This window comes from Physella acuta, unplaced genomic scaffold, assembly GCF_028476545.2.
Source record: "Physella acuta isolate Inbredline_101_S28 unplaced genomic scaffold, ASM2847654v3 ptg000677l, whole genome shotgun sequence".
NCBI classification, from domain to species: Eukaryota; Metazoa; Mollusca; class Gastropoda; family Physidae; genus Physella; species Physella acuta.
In genome coordinates, this window is record NW_026732196.1 from 716187 (window position 1) to 733733 (window position 17547).

The 17547-nt window shown below is 41.0% G+C and overlaps 1 protein-coding gene across 1 annotated transcript in view; it reads left to right on the plus strand.

The window, feature by feature from the left end:
* LOC131949199 (multiple PDZ domain protein) overlaps window positions 1-17547 on the plus strand; it is a 335233-nt gene that overhangs the window by 110436 nt on the left and 207250 nt on the right. The window contains exons 8-12 of the mRNA XM_059310988.1: window positions 10786-10920; window positions 16559-16755; window positions 16845-16949; window positions 17039-17115; window positions 17205-17309. Coding sequence (XP_059166971.1) covers window positions 10786-10920; window positions 16559-16755; window positions 16845-16949; window positions 17039-17115; window positions 17205-17309 — 619 coding nt within the window. The remainder of the gene's footprint in view (window positions 1-10785; window positions 10921-16558; window positions 16756-16844; window positions 16950-17038; window positions 17116-17204; window positions 17310-17547) is intronic.

Here is a 17547-nt window from a genome sequence, read left to right on the forward strand (position 1 = left end):
CCAACCCGTGACTTTCATCTACTGCGAGTTGTTTAAAATCTGCTCAAAAATTGATCCACGTGTGCATGCACATACGAGTTTAAAATCATTACCTTTTATCGAATTTCCAGTTTAAATTTGAACATTTTTTTTTTAAAACGAATTACACTTTTCCGAGTCCTAGATTTCAACATCTGAGTTCAAATGAATATTCCAATGTTTCTAAACATAGCATTGCCTAGCAACGCTCTCGTAAGCACAAATGAAATAAATCATGAGCTGTTTACTCGCGGACTATTTCTTTAGACTACCCTATGCTAACTCAAGTCTTCGGAGAATGGAACTGTCGTGGGTTTTTTTTTCTTTGGAAAGTTTTGTAGCGCGGATACAGATTGTCTAACCTTTGGGGCGTCAGTCGGCTCAATCCTAGGGGCGTCAGACTGGTTAACCATAGGACGTCAGACTGGTGAACCATAAGGGCGTCAGTCTGGTTAAACATAGGGGCGTCAGTCTGGTTAAACATAGGGGCGTCAGACTGGTTCACCATAGGGGCGTCAGACGGGTGAACCATAAGGGCGTTAGTCTGGTCAACCTTACTGGTGCCAGTTTGGTTAACCAAAGAGACATCAGTCTAGTAAGCCATAGGATTGTTAGTCTGATAAAGTTAGTCTGTTTAACCATAAGGGCGTTAGCTTGGCCAACGCTAGGGGCGCCATTTTGGGTAACCATAGGGGCGTCAGTCTTGTCAACCATAGGGGCGCCAGTTTGGTTAACCAGATGGGCGTTATACTTTATTCTGGTTAACGCTAGCCACAGAAACCCTGGTTAACCCTGGGTAAGCCAGACGTCATTCCGGCTGACCCTTCGAGTTATCCCACCCTTGTTACATCACAGACAATCAACTTCTCCAAAACACCCACATTGTCACTGTGTCTTGACTTGACCACCTCCTTGTTTTAATCCCAGTCTCACTTCATTTTTTTCTTACACCATTCCTTTCTACCGTAAATCTGTTTCTATATGTTAGCCGGCTTGTGCCTCTATTAGAAAATGCATGTTTTTTTATTACTTAATCAATTAGAGCAGTATTTGACCAACTTGAATTGTCAAACGAAATGACCTTGGATATTTGGCGTGTGCCTCTGCTAATAGAAAATGCATGTTTTGTTATTACTTAATCAATTAGAGCAGTATTTGACCAACTTGAATTTTCAAACGAAATGACCCTGGATATTTGGCGTGTGCCTCTACTAATAGAAAATTCATGTTTTGTTGTTACTTAATCAATTAGAGCAGTATTTGACCAACAAACGAAATGACCCTGAATATTTGGCGTGAGTTCCTCCATTGAAGTTGAAGACCGCCATCGAAGTTTTTTTTGTTCAAATGCTCACAGCAACCCCTCCTCGGGGACAGTTTGATGGCCGATTTCAGCAGGAGCCGAGTTTTCTCCCTTCATTTCATTTCAGCTTGGAGTTATTCAATCGCATATCCATTGCGTGGATGGGTTGTGGGAGTAGCTGGAGGTGGGGGGGGGGGGAGGGGGGGTTTGAGTTGATTACTGGAGTAGGAACAGAGAGGAGTAGAAGACTGATGTTATTTACATAAAGAGAGGGACTTCTGTGTTATAGGGATATAGAGAGGTACAATTCTGTAGAGAGGGGTGTAAAAAAAGGACCAGTAATGTTATACTGATATAGAGGTCCAATTCTGTTTGTAGGGTTATAGGGAGAGCCTATTCTGTTTATATGGATTTAGAGAGGGCCGATTCTTTGTTGGGATATTGAGAAGGCCAATTCTGTTTACAGGAATATAGAGAGAATCAGTGCGTTAGTTCCAAAAGAGAGGAAATAGACAATAAGACCAATGAAACAGGGTTTATTCTTGTAATACACATTACGGCTTTGTAGTGGCAAAGTAGTAGGGAACATTCAGGCGTTAGGTCAGAGATCGACCTAATAGAAACGTTAGACTGTAACAGGTAGGCGTGTAATTTAAATACAACTGTGTGCGAATCAGAGAATTAATTAACGCATTGTATCGGGAAAAGAATAATTATTACGCTACCTGTAACGTTACTTGATGCTGATGTATCAATAATTAATAATAATAAAATGGTAAGAATTCTAGCTGAGTATTAGAAAGCTTCTTCAAACGTGAAAACACATTAAAGTTTAGATCTGAACAATAACAGGTAATTTTTTTTTTCTTACCGTTTGATACGTGACTCTCTTGTCATCTTAATGCGACACCACCCCACCCTGCCACCCCACCCTGCCGTCCTACCCTAGCACCACCAATGTCACACCATCCATTAACGTCCTTTAAAGCCTCAACTCTACCCCCCCCCCCTCACCCTGCCGCCCCACCCTAGCACCACCAAGGTCACACCATCCATTAACGTCCTTTAAGCCTCAACTCGTTGTGTTTTCGCATGGAAAATGTTCGCGTCCTGGATCATTAGCGTCTGCTCTCCCAGACTTACCTCCACTCTCCCCCCCCCCCTCGATATGTCTGGGCCCGTCCACATCTAAAACCAATACGTGTGATAGTGAATGGGACATTTATTTTTAGCCCCAATGTTTTAAGGCGAACAAAGGCCGGCTGAAAATAGACGAAATGTGTGGTAAAATTTTACTCTAACAACAGCTGAACAAAAGGGGGAATGTTCATATTGATAAGGTTAGCCGTGAGAACGTTCATTCACGTATTGAAGACGACAGACTAACCCAATGGCGATGTTGTTGTTGTTTTGGCATGCTCATGTGCTCTGACGTAGCTGGTCGCAAACACGTGATGTCATGTGGTACCATCTACCTTGTCAGTGTCACAGGTAAATGTAAGACTTCCAACAGCTGCCAGCATTAGAAATATTTCAGTTCGGCCCCATGTATATGTCTTATCTTTAGTCTGTTTAATCTTTAGTCTGTCTCATCATAATGGATTTAGTCTGTCTCACCAAGATGGCTTCAGTGCGGCATATAATCATGTCGTCAATTTGCCTCCCTCTGAAGGCTTTTGTCTGTCACTCCAGAAAACTATCTGTAACATGCCCCATCCAAAATTGCTCTAATTTCGTCTGTCTCAAGAGCTTGTAGTCACACAGAATCGAATATTACGTCAGTCCAACAGTATCGAATAATACATCAGCCAACACAGTATCGAATATTACGTCAGTCCACACAGTATCGAACATTACTTCAGATCACTCAGTATCGAGTATTACTTCAGAATTAAAAAATTTAAAATATTACTACAGTCAATACAGTATCGAATGTTACTTCAGTCCACAAGGTATTGAATTTACCATCAGTCCACACGGTATCGAACATTACTTTAGATTACACAATATCGAATATTACTTCAGTCCAAAATGTATCGAATATTACTTCATCTCACTCAGTATCGAATATTACATCAGTCCCTGCCGTATCGAATATGAGCTAATTTACATAGAGCACTGAAGCAAAATGTCATAGCGCTCATATTTCTCTCGCCATCGCCTCCTGATTAACTCAGCCGTGCTTAATGTCTTCTTCTCTCCCCTTGTGCTGTTTTTACTTCCCTTGACAGCCACGTGGGGGGGGGGGGGGTATTATCATCCGGGTATTTGTTGGCGTGACAGGTTCACGTCTGTTGGCGAGGTCAGAGATGACAGGCTGACAAAAATGATACTCGAACCATATGTCAGTGACATGTCATTTATTGAATGCCAGTCGGACGTCGGGGTGGATGCGCAATTGTGGTCAGCTAGAGATGACATATGTCAATACACGTTTTTGTTTCTCAAATGTCAATGGGTGTGGAGATGACTTGCAAATCATTTTCTTTTGGTTCCTTAAATGTCATGGGATGTTGAGATGACATATGAATACAAGTTTTTGGTTGCATGATTACCCGCAGGTGATACTGACCTCTCTACTCAACCTACTGTTACTTGACCTGCCTGCTCACCAGGCTCATCTTATGCTTGCCCTGATTGGCGTTTTTAATTAGTTTTTTTTAAATAATTTCCCCAAATACCCCTTGTGTGACTAACACAACAAAACCCCTCAGCCGCAAATGTCAGGCTGTTGTGACGTCTGGCCCTCTGAGATGAAACGGTAATAGATGACCTCTGACCCCGCTGGCGAGGGCGTCACTGTCAAGCCAACAGCTCCGCACCGTGAATGACTGCTGATCGGTTTTTCCCGATATCTGAGCTCGGACTGAATGTGTGTAGGAAGTGGGGGGAGGGGGGGGGATCGTGACTTCTTTACGGGGTCCGTGAATAGGTTTCGTGATGGTGTATTCGCGTCGTTGTTGGGGTATTCCCTTGTGGTAGATTGGCTGTCGTCATGTCTGCCGAGCTTTTGGTGCCTCGGTGTAATCCCAGACCTCCATCCTTTCCTCTCTGGTTAATTGAGGAGCTGGGTGGTGGTGCAATATCTGCTTGTAGTATTGCTGTTTTTATACCGGAAAATGGACAAAAATCTGTTCAAGTACCAATTATTGAAGTCAGTACTTGTGAGAAAATTCGTTTAATTACCAATTATTGAAGACTCAGTACTAGTCAGAAAAATCTTTTAATTACCAATTATTGACGAGCCAGTATTTGTCAAAAACATTGTTCAATTATTGAAGTCAATAGTTGTCACACAAAAACTATTCAAGCACCAATTATTGAAGTCAATAGTTGTCACACAAAAACTATTCAAGAACCAATTATTGAAGTCACACAAACAATACTCAAGCACCAATTACTGAAGAGCCAGTACTAGCCAATGGTGTCTTGTGTTGGCCTCTAGACACCAGCTTTTCTAGCTTGCCGCATCTTTTATTTATTCAAATCCTCAAGCCGTTCCTCAACACATAATTCAGCTGTCATACTTGAGCTTTCACTTTCTTACTCTGTCACCCTCCTCACACACTCGCTCATTCACTCATTAATTCCCTCACCCATTCAGTTACCCACTTGCTAACTCACACTCTTAGTCACTCACTTTTTTTCACGGATTCACGTTCACATATACACGTATTCACTTACTGTCTCCCCCCCCCCTCTCTCTCTCTCTCTCTCTCTCTCTCTCTTTCCCTCTTTCTTTCCCTCTCTCTTTTCCTCTTCTTCTCTCTCTCTCTCTCTCTCACACACAAACACACACATAAGCACACACACACAAAAAAAAAACCTTCCTGTATTTCCTATCCCAATGTTATCTTTCCAGTTTACGTCATCCTCTGATTTATCAACCTACTTTGTTTACCTTTCAAACGTAAACATTCCCCCACCAGCACCCCGCCTCATCCATCACAGCACGTTCGTAAAGCCGGATATGCCCAACTGCCCCATATATCAGCATGCCCATAACGTGAATCTAGATGCCCTGAACGGAAGAATTTATCATATCTAAGTGTCAATGTTTTCGCCATGTTTCTCGGCAATCGCACCAATCAGTTCCGTTTTAGTAATAGAAAAAAAAAGAGAAAATGTCACCTAATCGATGAAGTAGTGATTGCCTTTTTGGACAGGTTTTTGGTTTCCAAGTAAATGTGACACACCTCTTGTCTGCCTTAAAAACTCTTTTTTTTTATCCTGTTTTGTGGCAAAATTCTGATGTTGTTTTAATACAATCAAAACATATTTAAGTGACGATATTTTATTAACTGAGATAAAGCTAACAATATGCCGTGAATCTTTGTTCTTGTTTTCAACTGTTCATTTCTTACCTCCCTTACATCGCACACAGTTGAGTTGTCGTTCCTGGCAGTGTGTTGATCTGTTTTCCAGGTTCTCGAATAACATTCTCAGTGATTCTACTCACAATAAACCGTTCGCCTGAGTTCTTCTATCAACACCACAACAACAGGGCTATAAACACATGCGTCTTTGAAAAAATATGTTCACAGTGGCTAGCTATACTGTCCATCGACTTTCATTGTAGGTTCGATACTCCCCATACGGTCCAGGTAACTAAGAATATGCCCAGCTTGACTTTATTAACAGTTTTAATAATAATCATTAAAAAAGTTTTAAAAACCCACGTTTTCTGATTGAACTAAAAAGTAGAAAATAAATGCTATACATCACAATAATGCAAGCGATCACTCTACTATAAGCTATCAAAAACGTGGGGCGCCGAAGTAAAAGTTATATTACTATTGATTAGATAATACTATTGACTTTTATTAGGGAGCTTGTAGAGAGTCAACAGTATTAGAAACTGTAAGAAAATCACGGCGCCCCACGTTTTTGATCGCTTATAGTAGAGTGATCGCTAGCATTATTGTGATGTATAGCGTTTATTTTCTACTTTTTAGTTCAATCAGAAAACGTGGGTTTTTAAAACTTTTTTAATGATTATTATTTTCTACTTTTTAGTCTTTGTCTGTTTGTTTGCATTAAAATCTTGCTATCGATTTTATCTTTTCACTTTTTTTGGGTAAACGAAGACAACTCGTAAAAAGACAACTCGTAAAAAGACAACTCGTAAAAAGACAACTCGTAAAAAACACGTTGTTTGAATACGTTACTGACTAGAACACATAGATTTGAACCCGTGTCGAGTGGGATAGCAATCGTGTGCCCAACCACTCGACCATATCGTCTCCCCCAAACTGGCCTACCTCCTGTAAGTTTAAACTCGGTTCAAGCTAAATTCTCTGCCCCTAAGCCTGTGGCGACATGTGATCGTTCGCTTCACTGCGCGCGAGGTACGCGTCGCTGGTTTTTTTTCTAATGGCTAGCAGAGGAGAATTATATATATAGATTATATAGCGGTCTAAAATGCTCAATAAAATGTTTCCATTGATCAATTTAGTAATAATAACAATTGAATATTCAATGGTCATCCAAAAGAAAGCTTCCCTGAAAATTTCAGCGCGCTAGCTAACTGGGAAGTGCCAGAAATTTCGATCGCAAGATTTGATTGGAAAGACAAACAAACAGAGAAAGCAAGTTAAAGAAAACGTGGGAAAATAGTTCTCTCGACACCTCGTTACACTTATTCTCGTATCATTCTTTGTCTTCCTATTAAACTCCCCCCACCTCCCCTCTCCATTCGTCTAGTGCTCCGACTTCCTGGTCCCCCCTAACCCTTCCCCCCGCACACACACACGCGCGCCCTAACACATGTATGTTTAATGTGTGGCAAGCAGGCCCCAGAACCCACAGATAAACAGCTAAACACACACGGGGACCCTGTTGGCACTAATCAGTTGACGGTCCTGGCCCATCCGCCTAAACACATTAGCTCGTCAAAACACAGACACGGTCCCATCTAAACCCTGCTTTTAGAAACTCGGCCTTATTTTTGGACTTTCTCAGGAATTCCGGATTTTTTTCTGTAATTTTGGAGCATTTATCATAATACTGTTGTTGTTTTTTTTTCACATTATTTTGTTTTTCTATCTGCAATCACATAACAAAAATGTAGCCTATATCTGTTTTCACATCACTTATTTCAAATGCTAACTGCATGCGCCTGAGAGCGTGTCTTGATTCCTATTGTGTTTGGCTATTTTGTTTATCTATTTCGTCTAGCGTTTTTTGGTTAGCTATTGTGTTTATTTATTTAGCTATTTCGTCTAGAGGATTACCCTTATCATTCATTTCCATGCGACTGATTTAGCGCCGGATATGGTATTCTGTTTCTATGTTAATTCAAGCCGTTTCTTCGTGGGATTGTTTTCTAGTTTTTATTTTAAGGAATATATTACTGATATCATGCATCGCAAAATAACCATTTTATATATTCTGGAGACATGTTATTTACTGTAATTTTACAAAAACAAACTTTAAAAGTGCTGAGTTGTATCTGTTTTAATTTTTATCTCTTCCAAAAAGTGCAACTCTGTGGAGTACCTTCCCTTTACTATTTTTTTTTAAATTAAATCCCTTACAATAAAAGGGAAGCGACTGGAATTTTAGATCGTGTTTTGATGTTGTTCTTGAACCAACCCAGCAAGCAAATGTTAGCGTGACGATGAGGCACGCTTTAAATCATACACCGTGTGGTCAGTGGGGCCGCCGCAACGTGTCAGTTGTTTAGTGGACACTTGCCAAAAGTGGGATTACAGTTTCTAGTAATGCACCGGCCGGCTTGGTGCGTGCGTTTGAATGAGTTGGGAAAATATTGACGTCTTGTTCGGGATGCGCATGTGTTGAACGGATGCCGCTGTACGGTACTGCTGGTGGCGGTGGTGGGAAGATGGTGGTAGATGACTGGGCACGCTGTGGCTTGGTGCGGTTACTTCACTATGATACTCTTGGATTATCTGCATGATTTTCTTGGAATATGCAAGTTTAGTTGTGGAAATAGTTAAAACAGTGTTATATATAGTTCAAGATATGGAGTTAAAGTGATAGATATGCAGTGAATATTGATTAGTTTCGGGTTTGGTGTTTATTTTGTGTGAGTAAAGTAACGAGAAAAAAAATGACGTATGGTTATTGGATATCTGGATTACGTTAAACCCTGGCTGGATAATTCTGGATTACCTTAATCCGCTGCGTCGGTAGCTTCCCGTCCGTGGATGGAGGCGGGAAGTAGATCGTACCATGATGCAATTTGTGGTGCTTTAGTGGCTGCCATGTGCTACATGAAAGCCAGACAGGACCAACAGCAGAACGGCGAACAGCAGCAACAGCATTTCGCGGCGCAGCAGCATTTGACTGAACAGCCGCAGTCGTCTATCGGGACAGCCACATCATCGCCGTCGTCTTGCAAGTCGACATCCACCTCCTCCTCCGTACAACCTCCGTCGTCGTCCCTCCCCCCGCCCTCTTCCTCGTGCGAGAGTGAGTCTCTGGCCTCCAATTCGACGCCTCAGAAGGTTCAGGAGGTCAAGGTCGTGAGACACAGGCCTATATTTGAGGCAGTACCGGTAAGCTGGGTCTATGCTAGGTGTGTGGGTGGGCTCTGTGGGGGTAGGTGGGTGCAAGGTGGGTGGGTGGGCTCTAGATGTGGGGGTAGGTGAGTGCAAGGTGTGTGGGTGGGCTCTGTGGGGGTAGGTGGGTGCTAGGTGTGGGGGTGGGCTCTAGGTGTGGGGGTAGGTGGGTAGGGGTTCTAGCTATGTGGGTGAGTCGGTGGGTGCAAGCTTTGTGCCTTGCTGCTGTGTATGTGGGTTGTTGGGTTTTAGGTATGTGCGTAATTGCTAGATGGGTGGGTGGGTTCTAGTTATGTAGGTGGGTGCTAGCTGTGAAGGTGTGCTAAATGTATGAGTGGGTGCTAGTTGAGTGGATAGGTGGGCTCTAGGTGTGGTTGGGTGCTAAATGTATGAGTGGGTGCTAATAATGTGGTTGGTACTAGCTTAATGAGTGGATGTTGACTGTATGAAATCGCGCAATAAGCAAGTCTGTATCCTGACTGTCAAATGACATCTACGGTAGATTTCACGTGTCTCTGTGGTCTGTGATGACAGCAAATCACATTATTGTCAGATCTTCGGTCAGCTGACATTACTTTATAACATAAGTTAGAGCTAGTTTGGCTCAAAGACGACCTACAGATTATCTTTTAATGTTGTATGTTTTATGCTGTATGAGTAGAAATTACTTCAGGTCGAGAACACTATCACGCTGGATGGAGCTACTTGATCAAACGTGTTGTACATCAATCAAAGCAAGGGGGGAAAGTTTTAAAGACATTTGCTTCAGACGGATAGAAAATTAATCATTTATTTCTCAGTTTTCGTAGATCCAGAATAACTGACGGATTCAATTATGTCAGTTTCCTTACATCTAGAATAACTTGTAGATTCGATTTGGTCCTTTTTCTTCCATCCAGAATAGCCGATAGATTCGGTACTACTCCAGGATGCATCTATGCAAACTAACAAGTCTTCTCTCAGTCTCCAACTGACCTTATGGCACTCGCTCTGGCTTCCTAACACGCCACCCCAGCCCCACCCTATTGCATCACTGAGGGGTAGGCCACTCATCCCCTCCCATCGCATCAATGAAAATTAGCCCCCCTCCCCTCCCCCACTTTCCCAATGCGTCAATGAAGGCTAGATCCCCATATCCCCCTTCCCATTGCGTCAATGAAGTTTAGGCCAATTTACCATTTAACAACACGCCTGCTTCAGTGTTTAAAGGGGCAGGAGTAGGGATGGATGGCATGTGGTCACCCATGCATTAGCATCGTATTGATTATTTTTTCCCCTCGCGGTGAGCAGAGATGGGGATCGTCATAAAACTGTTTGAAGATATTTTTTTGTGAGTTGAAAAAATTCTAGTCTCAATGGCATGTTGCTGGGCATGTCGTGGTGATCCTGCCGACGGTCTTTTCACATCCACTCGGAAGTTTATGTGTGTGTAGTTAGGTCAACAAGTAGTACCCCAACATACTATCGCGTCAGGAATCTCCATGGCAACTAGGATTTGTCTGGACCATAACTCTAGCCCATGAAACTAGTCCTAAAATAACCCTTACCTTTTACCCTAAATTTATCTTGACCTTAACTCGTTAACCTCACTCTACGGCTCAGTGCCATCATTATTTTTCCTTCTTCGAGTTCCGCTTTAAACCTGCATATTTTTTACGTTATTAGCTGGGTATTGAAAAGCAAGTAGCATCGCTTGATATTTTTTATACCTTCAGTTCACTTTAAATACTTTATTTTTTACAAACACTTTATTCAAAAGTTTCAAGTTTATAACGTAATCACTTCTGATTGTTGTTGTTGTTTTTTTAAACAGATAGATTTTTTTTAAAAACAATTTAAAAAAAGATTCGGATCATGGATTTGAACTCTATTTCTCAGGTTACTGACATTCACGCACCGTATGTTGTAGTTATAATTGTATTTTATTTTTTTTAATTTCAGTTAAGCACAGACTGGACACAGCTTGAAGTCATTGACCTGATTAATGATGGCAGTGGACTCGGGTTCGGCATCATTGGTGGACGTAGCACTGGGGTGGTGGTCAAGACGATCCTCCCTGGGGGGATAGCTGATGGGGTAAGTGGTTGCTATGGAGATTACATACATCAAATAATGTGGACCAACTTACAGTAGATTGTGTTGATCAGCAAGCACCAAGTTATTTAGATTAACAATGTATGTAACCACATTATGTTATGTCGATCAACTTAAAAACTATTTATTGACAAAAATACGCCAATATACATAGACAAACGTAGATGACATGAACTATCGTACTTTCACCATTACCAGTAGAGCCACATACTACATCTCTGAAATTAGTATAGTCATCTTCTAACATTGCCAGCTAGCTTAATTAACTCCCCTTATCTTGGTTTAATCATCCTTACCTCCCCTGAACCAAGACCCTTAATCAAAGTCTTTAAAAAAAGTTTGCTATTCGACCTTCACACAAGTGGCTGGTCCATAACCTCACAACAGCCACTCTCATCTATCCCAATACGTGAATACAAATACCAGTTAATTCAAATTTTAACTATATCCTTTAAGCCACATCTAGGTAAATGAAAATATCAGACAATTGAAACTTTTGAATTTAAATATCAGACAATTCAAACTTTTGAATTTAAATATCAGACAATTCAAACTTTTGAATTTAAATATCAGACAATTCAAACTTTTGAATTTAAATATCAGACAATTCAAACTTTTGAATTTAAATATCAGACAATTCAAACTTTTGAATTTAAATATCAGACAATTCAAACCTTAAGTATGTCCCTTTAAACCACCTCGGGAGCAGATTTTCTCCCTTAGTTCATTAAAGGGACTGTACTCTGGTTTCATTTATTCCAGCATTTCCCGCCTCTTGACTCCTCTACTCGGCCTCCTTGTCGTCTGCTAGCCTCGCATCATGCAGAAACTTGACCGCAGTTCGTGTTCAACTTCAGATTTATTAGACAGTTTCCTACGTTGGTCAATAGTTCAACTTCAGATTAATTAGACAGTTTCTTACGTTGGTCAATAGTCCAACTTCAGATTTATTAGACAGTTTCTTACGTTGGTCAATAGTCCAACTTCAGATTTATTAGACAGTTTCTTACGTTGGTCAATAGTTCAACTTCAGATTTATTAGACAGTTTCCTACGTTGGTCAATAGTTCAACTTCAGATTTATTAGATAGTTTCTTACGTTGGTCAATAGTCCAACTTCAGATTTATTAGAGTTTCCTACGTTGGTCAATAGTCCAACTTCAGATTTATTAGACAGTTTCCTACGTTGGTCAATAGTTCAACTTCAGATTTATTAGAGAGTTTCCTACGTTGGTCAATAGTTCAACTTCAGATTAATTAGACAGTTTCCTACGTTGGTCAATGATGTAGTTCAACTTCAGTTTTATTAGACAGTTTCCTACGTTGGTCAATGATGTAGTCCAACTTCAGATTTATTAGACAGTTTCCTACGTTGGTCAATAGTTCAACTTCAGATTTATTAGACAGTTTCCTACGTTGGTCAATAGTTCAACTTCAGATTTATTAGAGAGTTTCCTACGTTGGTCAATAGTTCAACTTCAGATTTATTAGAGAGTTTCCTACGTTGGTCAATAGTTCAACTTCAGATTTATTAGAGAGTTTCCTACGTGGATCGAACTTTAGTGGTGATGTGTGACAAGGGGGGAGGAGGGAGTCAGAAAGTGCGACGACACACTTTTGTGTTTTAAAAAGTTAGGTTAGAAACTGAATCATTCTGCGTTTTTTAGAAGACAATTTTTTATACGGATCCATTTACTCAATGTTGACTGAGCTCAGTAGACATTTTATAAAGAAATATGTTCTTTAAAAAATGTTCTATCAGTTAAAGGAGGTGTTAGACTCAGATCTAATGTCAGTTTAGGGGGTGTCACATTTAGTGATAGTTTCTGACGATTGGAAAGGGGGAGGATAAACAATGGCGTCGCTTCTGCATGACTCCTGTAGTGAAAGTTAAAGGCGACTCTTGTAGTTTATAATAATAAAACTAAGAGGTCAACTAGCTAAAATGAATGATTTAGAAATCCTTTATTTAAAGTTCATATTTTTATATTTTAGTTTTATCCTGCTGAAGTTTCTAAAAATGTTCCGATTTTAGTACTCAAAAGGTCTATTTTTAGTTGCACTAAAGACATTATTCTAATGGTGTGTTCTGTTTCGTTTGTTGGTTGGTTTATAAACGATTGCCGCGATAGTTGTAATACGTCGATAAAACATGACTTGAAGTATGTGCAGTAGATGTAAAACACGTTGATAAAACATGACTTTAAGTGCAATAGATGTTAAACACGTTAATAAAACATGCCTTTATGTGCAATAGATGTAAAACTCGTTGATAAAACATGACTTTATGTGCAGTAGATGTAAAACTCGTTGATAAAACATGACTTTATGTGCAGTAGATGTAAAACACGTTAATAAAACATGTCTTGAAGTGGGTGTGATTGTTCGCCCACGGAAAGAATTGCTCCCGTACATGTTGTTTAAATGCGAGAGAATTCTTGTAGATAGCTAATTATGGAGGCATTAATTATTCAAGTGAGTCGGATAGCAAGTGGGATGTCTGGGCGGGATATCGGGTTGCAGAACATGCCACGATGGCAAGTAGTTGTCCAGATTTTTCTGGGAGTCACTGCCAAACCTGCCAGATTTTCGAGTGGTTGTCCAGAATTTAATGTGTCACTTGGCCACTCTAACCCGTTAAGTTTTCCTTTCAACCTGGCAAGTTCCGTTCGTCGTCACTAACATGGCGTCAAGTGCATCCTTATTTTTTATTTGTAGTGGTTAGTTTCTATCCTAGCTCGGGAATATTTAGACTCAGGTATCTTTTGACCCGTTTTAAAATATACCAAAACGAGACCTCGTAAAGCCCCTGTTATAAAAACGAAATTTCGTAAAGCCCCTGTTATTAAAACGAGATCTCGTAAAGCCCAAGTTTTAAAAAACGAGATCTAGTAAAGTCCCTGTTTTAAAAACGAAATTTCGTAAAATCCCCGGTTTAAAAACGAGATCTCGTAAAGCCTCAGTTTAAAAAACGACATATCGTAAAGCCCCCGTTTTAAAAACGAGGTCTCGTAAAGCCCCGTTTTAAAAACCGAGATCTCGTAAAGCCCCTGTTATAAAAACGAGATCTCGTAAAGCCCGTAGTCTCGCGTTGTCTAATCTCACCCACATCGAACACATGCGGTAAAAACCTGACGAGAGATGGCATGACATCATCGCTATTTTTAGCTACACGAGGATACCCTACCCTCTAGGATCATCTTCCTGGCAACCATACATTCATACGCTGGCATTTAACGACAGATTTCCATTTTTAGTTCTTTCCCTTGTCAGATATCCAATTTTTTTTTACTTATCAGCGTTTAACGATTCGCGCTATATTTACATAGAAATTGTTTTTGTTTTCTTTTGTTTCAGATAAGGTTTGCAAAAAAAAATTATTTGGCTGCGTGGGAAGTTTTATTTTAGAACGGAAATCTCAAAATGGATTTCCAGTGTGGTGTAGGGGGTGGGGGGCAACGCATAAATAAAAAATTAAAACTAATTATCTAAACAAAAAAAAGTGATATACCGTAAATTGTTTTCCATATAATTCAGGGAAGGGTGCGTCATAATAATCAAAGCCTTTAATTAGACTACAATAATGTGAGACGGATGGTTTTAATGGTAGACTTGAGTCGTGTAATTGCTATGTAACACGATACACAGAGAGAAACATCTGTGTGGTTCTACTGGCTCGGTAGTATTAGCTGAAACCAGAATCTGCGAGGTAGAGAAAGTAGAACAGTTTTATCCTCAAAGGCTATAGAGTGGAGTTCACAAGAATCTATGACTATATTCTTTAACACTTGCAGTTAAAATTTCTTTGACACTTGCAGTTAACATTTCTTTGACACTTGCAGTTAAAATTTCTTTGACACTTGCAGTTAACATTTCTTTAACACTTGCAGTTAAAATTTCTTTGACACTTGCAGTTAACATTTCTTTAACACTTGCAGTTAAAATTTCTTTGACACTTGCAGTTAACATTTCTTTAACACTTGCAGTTAAAATTTCTTTGACACTTGCAGTTAACATTTCTTTAACACTTGCAGTTAAAATTTCTTTGACACTTGCAGTTAACATTTCTTTAACACTTGCAGTTAAAATTTCTTTGACACTTGCAGTTAACATTTCTTTGACACTTGCAGTTAAAATTTCTTTGACACTTGCAGTTAACATTTCTTTGACACTTGCAGTTAACATGTGTTTAACATTTCCTGTTAACATGTTTGACAGTAAAATTGTGGAGTAGTTTGGCTTGTCGCCTCTCGGTTAGCTCCACTCACTATTGAAGTTGTTAGCTATCACAACTTTTGACCCCCCCCCCCCTCCTTCCCCCCTCTCATGTTGTCAGTTACTTCAAGTGAGATTGTGAGACCCCCAAACTGTTAGGTCATCTGACATTGTGAGACTCCCCTCCCTAACTAGTACTTCGTCTAACATTATCAGACACCCCCCCCCCAAAAAAAAAAACACACAACTCGCATCACTCAAAATATAGTTCAGTTTTTTCGGTTGGTCTAACTATTGAAATGGTTATGTACTGTTTGGCCAAAGTTTTTCAAAGCTTATGTTCCGTGTGGTCAAGTTTTACATCATGTACCATTTGGTCAAGTTTTCAAACCTTATGTTCCGTGTGGTCAAGCTTTACATCATGTACCATTTGGTCAAGTTTTCAAACCTTATGTTCCGTGTGGTCAAGTTTTACATCATGTACCATTTGGTCAAGTTTTCAAACCTTATGTTCCGTGTGGTCAAGTTTTACATCTTGTACCATTTGGTCAAGTTTTCAAACCTTATGTTCCGTGTGGTCAAGCTTTACATCATGTACCATTTGGTCAAGTTTTCAAACCTTATGTTCCGTGTGGTCAAGTTTTACATCATGTACCATTTGGTCAAGTTTTCAAACCTTATGTTCCGTGTGGTCAAGCTTTACATCATGTACCATTTGGTCAAGTTTTCAAACCTTATGTACCCTGTGGTCAAGTTTTACATCTTGTACCATTTGGTCAAGTTTTCAAACCTTATGTTCCGTGTGGTCAAGCTTTACATCATGTACCATTTGGTCAAGTTTTCAAACCTTATGTACCCTGTGGTCAAGTTTTACATCTTGTACCATTTGGTCAAGTTTTCAAACCTTATGTTCCGTGTGGTCAAGTTTTACATCATGTACCATTTGGTCAAGTTTTCAAACCTTATGTTCCGTGTGGTCAAGCTTTACATCTTGTACCATTTGGTCAAGTTTTCAAACCTTATGTTCCGTGTGGTCAAGCTTTACATCATGTACCATTTGGTCAAGTTTTCAAACCTTATGTACCCTGTGGTCAAGTTTTACATCTTGTACCATTTGGTCAAGTTTTCAAACCTTATGTTCCGTGTGGTCAAGCTTTACATCATGTACCATTTGGTCAAGTTTTCAAACCTTATGTTCCGTGTGGTCAAGCTTTACATCTTGTACCATTTGGTCAAGTTTTCAAACCTTATGTTCCGTGTGGTCAAGCTTTACATCATGTACCATTTGGTCAAGTTTTCAAACCTTATGTACCCTGTGGTCAAGTTTTACATCTTGTACCATTTGGTCAAGTTTTCAAACCTTATGTTCCGTGTGGTCAAAGCTTCACAAAGAGTTTGTGTTTCAGGATGGTCATCTGCGCAGCGGGGACCACATCCTACAGATTGGTGACGTCAATGTCCGGGGGATGAGCTCAGAGCAGGTGGCGCTGGTGCTGCGTCAGTCCGGCAGCCATGTCCGACTGGTCGTGGCGCGATCCGTCCTCGAACCTCCAGCATACCAGGTGAGTCCTCGAACCTCCAGCACGAACCTCCAGCATACCAGGTGAGTCCTCGAACCTCCAGCATACCAGGTGAGTCCTCGAACCTCCAGCACGAACCTCCAGCATACCAGGTGAGTCCTCGAACCTCCAGCATACCAGGTGAGTCCTCGAACCTCCAGCACGAACCTCCAGCATACCAGGTGAGTCCTCGAACCTCCAGCATACCAGGTGAGTCCTTGAACCTCCAGCATACCAGGTGAGTCCTCGAACCTCCAGCACGAACCTCCAGCATACCAGGTGAGTCCTCGAACCTCCAGCATACCAGGTGAGTCCTTGAACCTCCAGCATACCAGGTGAGTCCTCGAACCTCCAGCACGAACCTCCAGCATACCAGGTGAGTCCTCGAACCTCCAGCATACCAGGTGAGTCCTCGAACCTCCAGCATACCAGGTGAGTCCTTGAACCTCCAGCACGAACCTCCAGCATACCAGGTGAGTCCTCGAACCTCCAGCATACCAGGTGAGTCCTCGAACCTCCAGCATACCAGGTGAGTCCTTGAACCTCCAGCACGAACCTCCAGCATACCAGGTGAGTCCTCGAACCTCCAGCATACCAGGTGAGTCCTCGAACCTCCAGCATACCAGGTGAGTCCTCGAACCTCCAGCATACCAGGTGAGTCCTCGAACCTCCAGCATACCAGGTGAGTCCTTGAACCTCCAGCATACCAGGTGAGTTCTTGAACCTCCAGCATACCAGGTGAGTCCTCGAACCTCCAGCATACCAGGTGAGTCCTCGAACCTCCAGCATACCAGGTGAGTCCTTGAACCTCCAGCATACCAGGTGAGTCCTTGAAC